The sequence below is a fragment of the Babylonia areolata genome, chromosome 15 (assembly GCF_041734735.1).
Source record: "Babylonia areolata isolate BAREFJ2019XMU chromosome 15, ASM4173473v1, whole genome shotgun sequence".
Taxonomy (NCBI): domain Eukaryota; kingdom Metazoa; phylum Mollusca; class Gastropoda; order Neogastropoda; family Buccinidae; genus Babylonia; species Babylonia areolata.
This window is the reverse complement of record NC_134890.1, coordinates 8963603-8965244: the sequence shown is the minus strand read 5'-3', so window position 1 is coordinate 8965244 and position 1642 is coordinate 8963603. Positions and strand designations below refer to the sequence as shown.

The window sequence follows — 1642 nt, the reverse complement described above, 5'->3', positions numbered from 1 at the left end:
ATATACACACACACAACAAACCACATATTCATAACACACAAGCGCGCGCGGACACACACACACACAGAACAAACCACACGTTCATAACACACACACACACACACACACACACACACACACACACACATGCATGCATTACACATACACAAACACAAACACAAAACAAACCACACATTCATGACACACACACATACACACACACACGCACACACACACACCACTAAACACTGACGACGGCGACAAGCAAGAGAAAACCTACACCTCTCCTCAACCTCACCACTCCTCTCCCCTCCCCCCACACACACCACAACCCCCCTTCTTCATCCACCCTCTCTCCTCTTCTCCCTCACCCCACACCACTCTCCACCACTCCGGCCTCCGGCTCCACCACCCTCACCACCACCCACCCCCAACCCTCTCCCACCCCACCCGGCTCCTCCCATTTCTCCTCCAAGTCCCTCCCACTATACACACACACACACACACACACACACACACACAACTTTCCTGACGTTTCAACTCTGTGTGTGTGTGTGTGTGTGTGTGTGAATGCAGCCCCAACGTATTTTTGTCTCGCACTCTCTGATTGGCTCTCCCATCGCTCCCGCATGACGCTATTACCATATTTCATTGCAGGAAAAGTGGGCGGCGCGTGGACGCGAGCGAGACAGCCCCTTTGGACAAGTGAGTGACTGACTAAAAAAAAAAAGAAAAAAAAAAGAAAAAAGAAACCGCTCCTCTGAGAGCGCTGCAAGTCGGAAAGAGAGAGAACTCTACTCTACCACAACTGGCTGGAGAGGCTACGAGAAGAGAAGAGAAGAGAAAGAGACAGAACGAGCGAGCGAGAGAGAGAGAAACAAGAGAGACCAGAGCGAGAGAGTTGAAGAAGGTTGCTCCCCACCAACCCAGCCCAACCCCTCCCCTTCTTCTCCCCACTCCCCTGCCCTCTCGCGCCCACTCACCATCACCCTCACCACCCACCTACCCCACCACACCCCACACCCTCTCCCTCTCTCTCTCCCTCCGGCCGTGTGTAAAAATCGCTTCATGAAGAGCGCGCCTCGGCAACGACGATCTTCATAATTCATTCGGCCCAGGCTGGAGCTAGCAGGGCTAGGGCCAAGCTAAAGAGAAGCCAGCTACTAGCGCGCAGGGCTTGGCTGTCGTTTGACAACGCCAAGGGGACAGTTTTACGAGGCTTTATTACGCTGGGCAAAATGAGCTCGTACTTTGTCAATTCTATCTCGGCCTGCTACGGGCCAGGCACTCTTGTGGGCGACCACTGCCTCGAGACCAGCTACGGAGATCGCGGAGGCGGAGGAGGTGGAGGAGGAGGTGGTGGTGGTAGTGGTAGCAGCAGTGGTGTCGCCGGCCTTGTCGGGTACGGCGGTCATGCCGGGGTGTATTCCGGGTACATCGGCGGTGCTGGAGGAGGGGGAGGAGGAGGGGGGTCGTCGTCGTCGTCGGGACGCTACCCGGGGTACCACAACCACCACCATCACCACCACCCGAGGGCCCTGATCGGGGGCGCGGACGACTACTACGGGAATAGTGCAGGGTCCCGACTCTCACACCTGCCTCCAGGCGCCATGCCTCAGACCCCCCACCACAGCCACCACCACAGCCACCACCACCACCACAA

The 1642-nt window shown here is 56.5% G+C and overlaps 1 protein-coding gene across 1 annotated transcript in view; it reads left to right on the top strand.

The window, feature by feature from the left end:
• Positions 1-669: 669 nt before the first annotated feature.
• Positions 670-1642, top strand: part of LOC143290164 (uncharacterized) — a 73474-nt gene continuing 72501 nt past the window's right edge. Inside the window, exon 1 of the mRNA XM_076599470.1 lies at positions 670-1642. This exon is cut by the window's right edge and continues 764 nt beyond it. Coding sequence (XP_076455585.1) covers positions 1218-1642 — 425 coding nt within the window. The 5' untranslated portion in view covers positions 670-1217.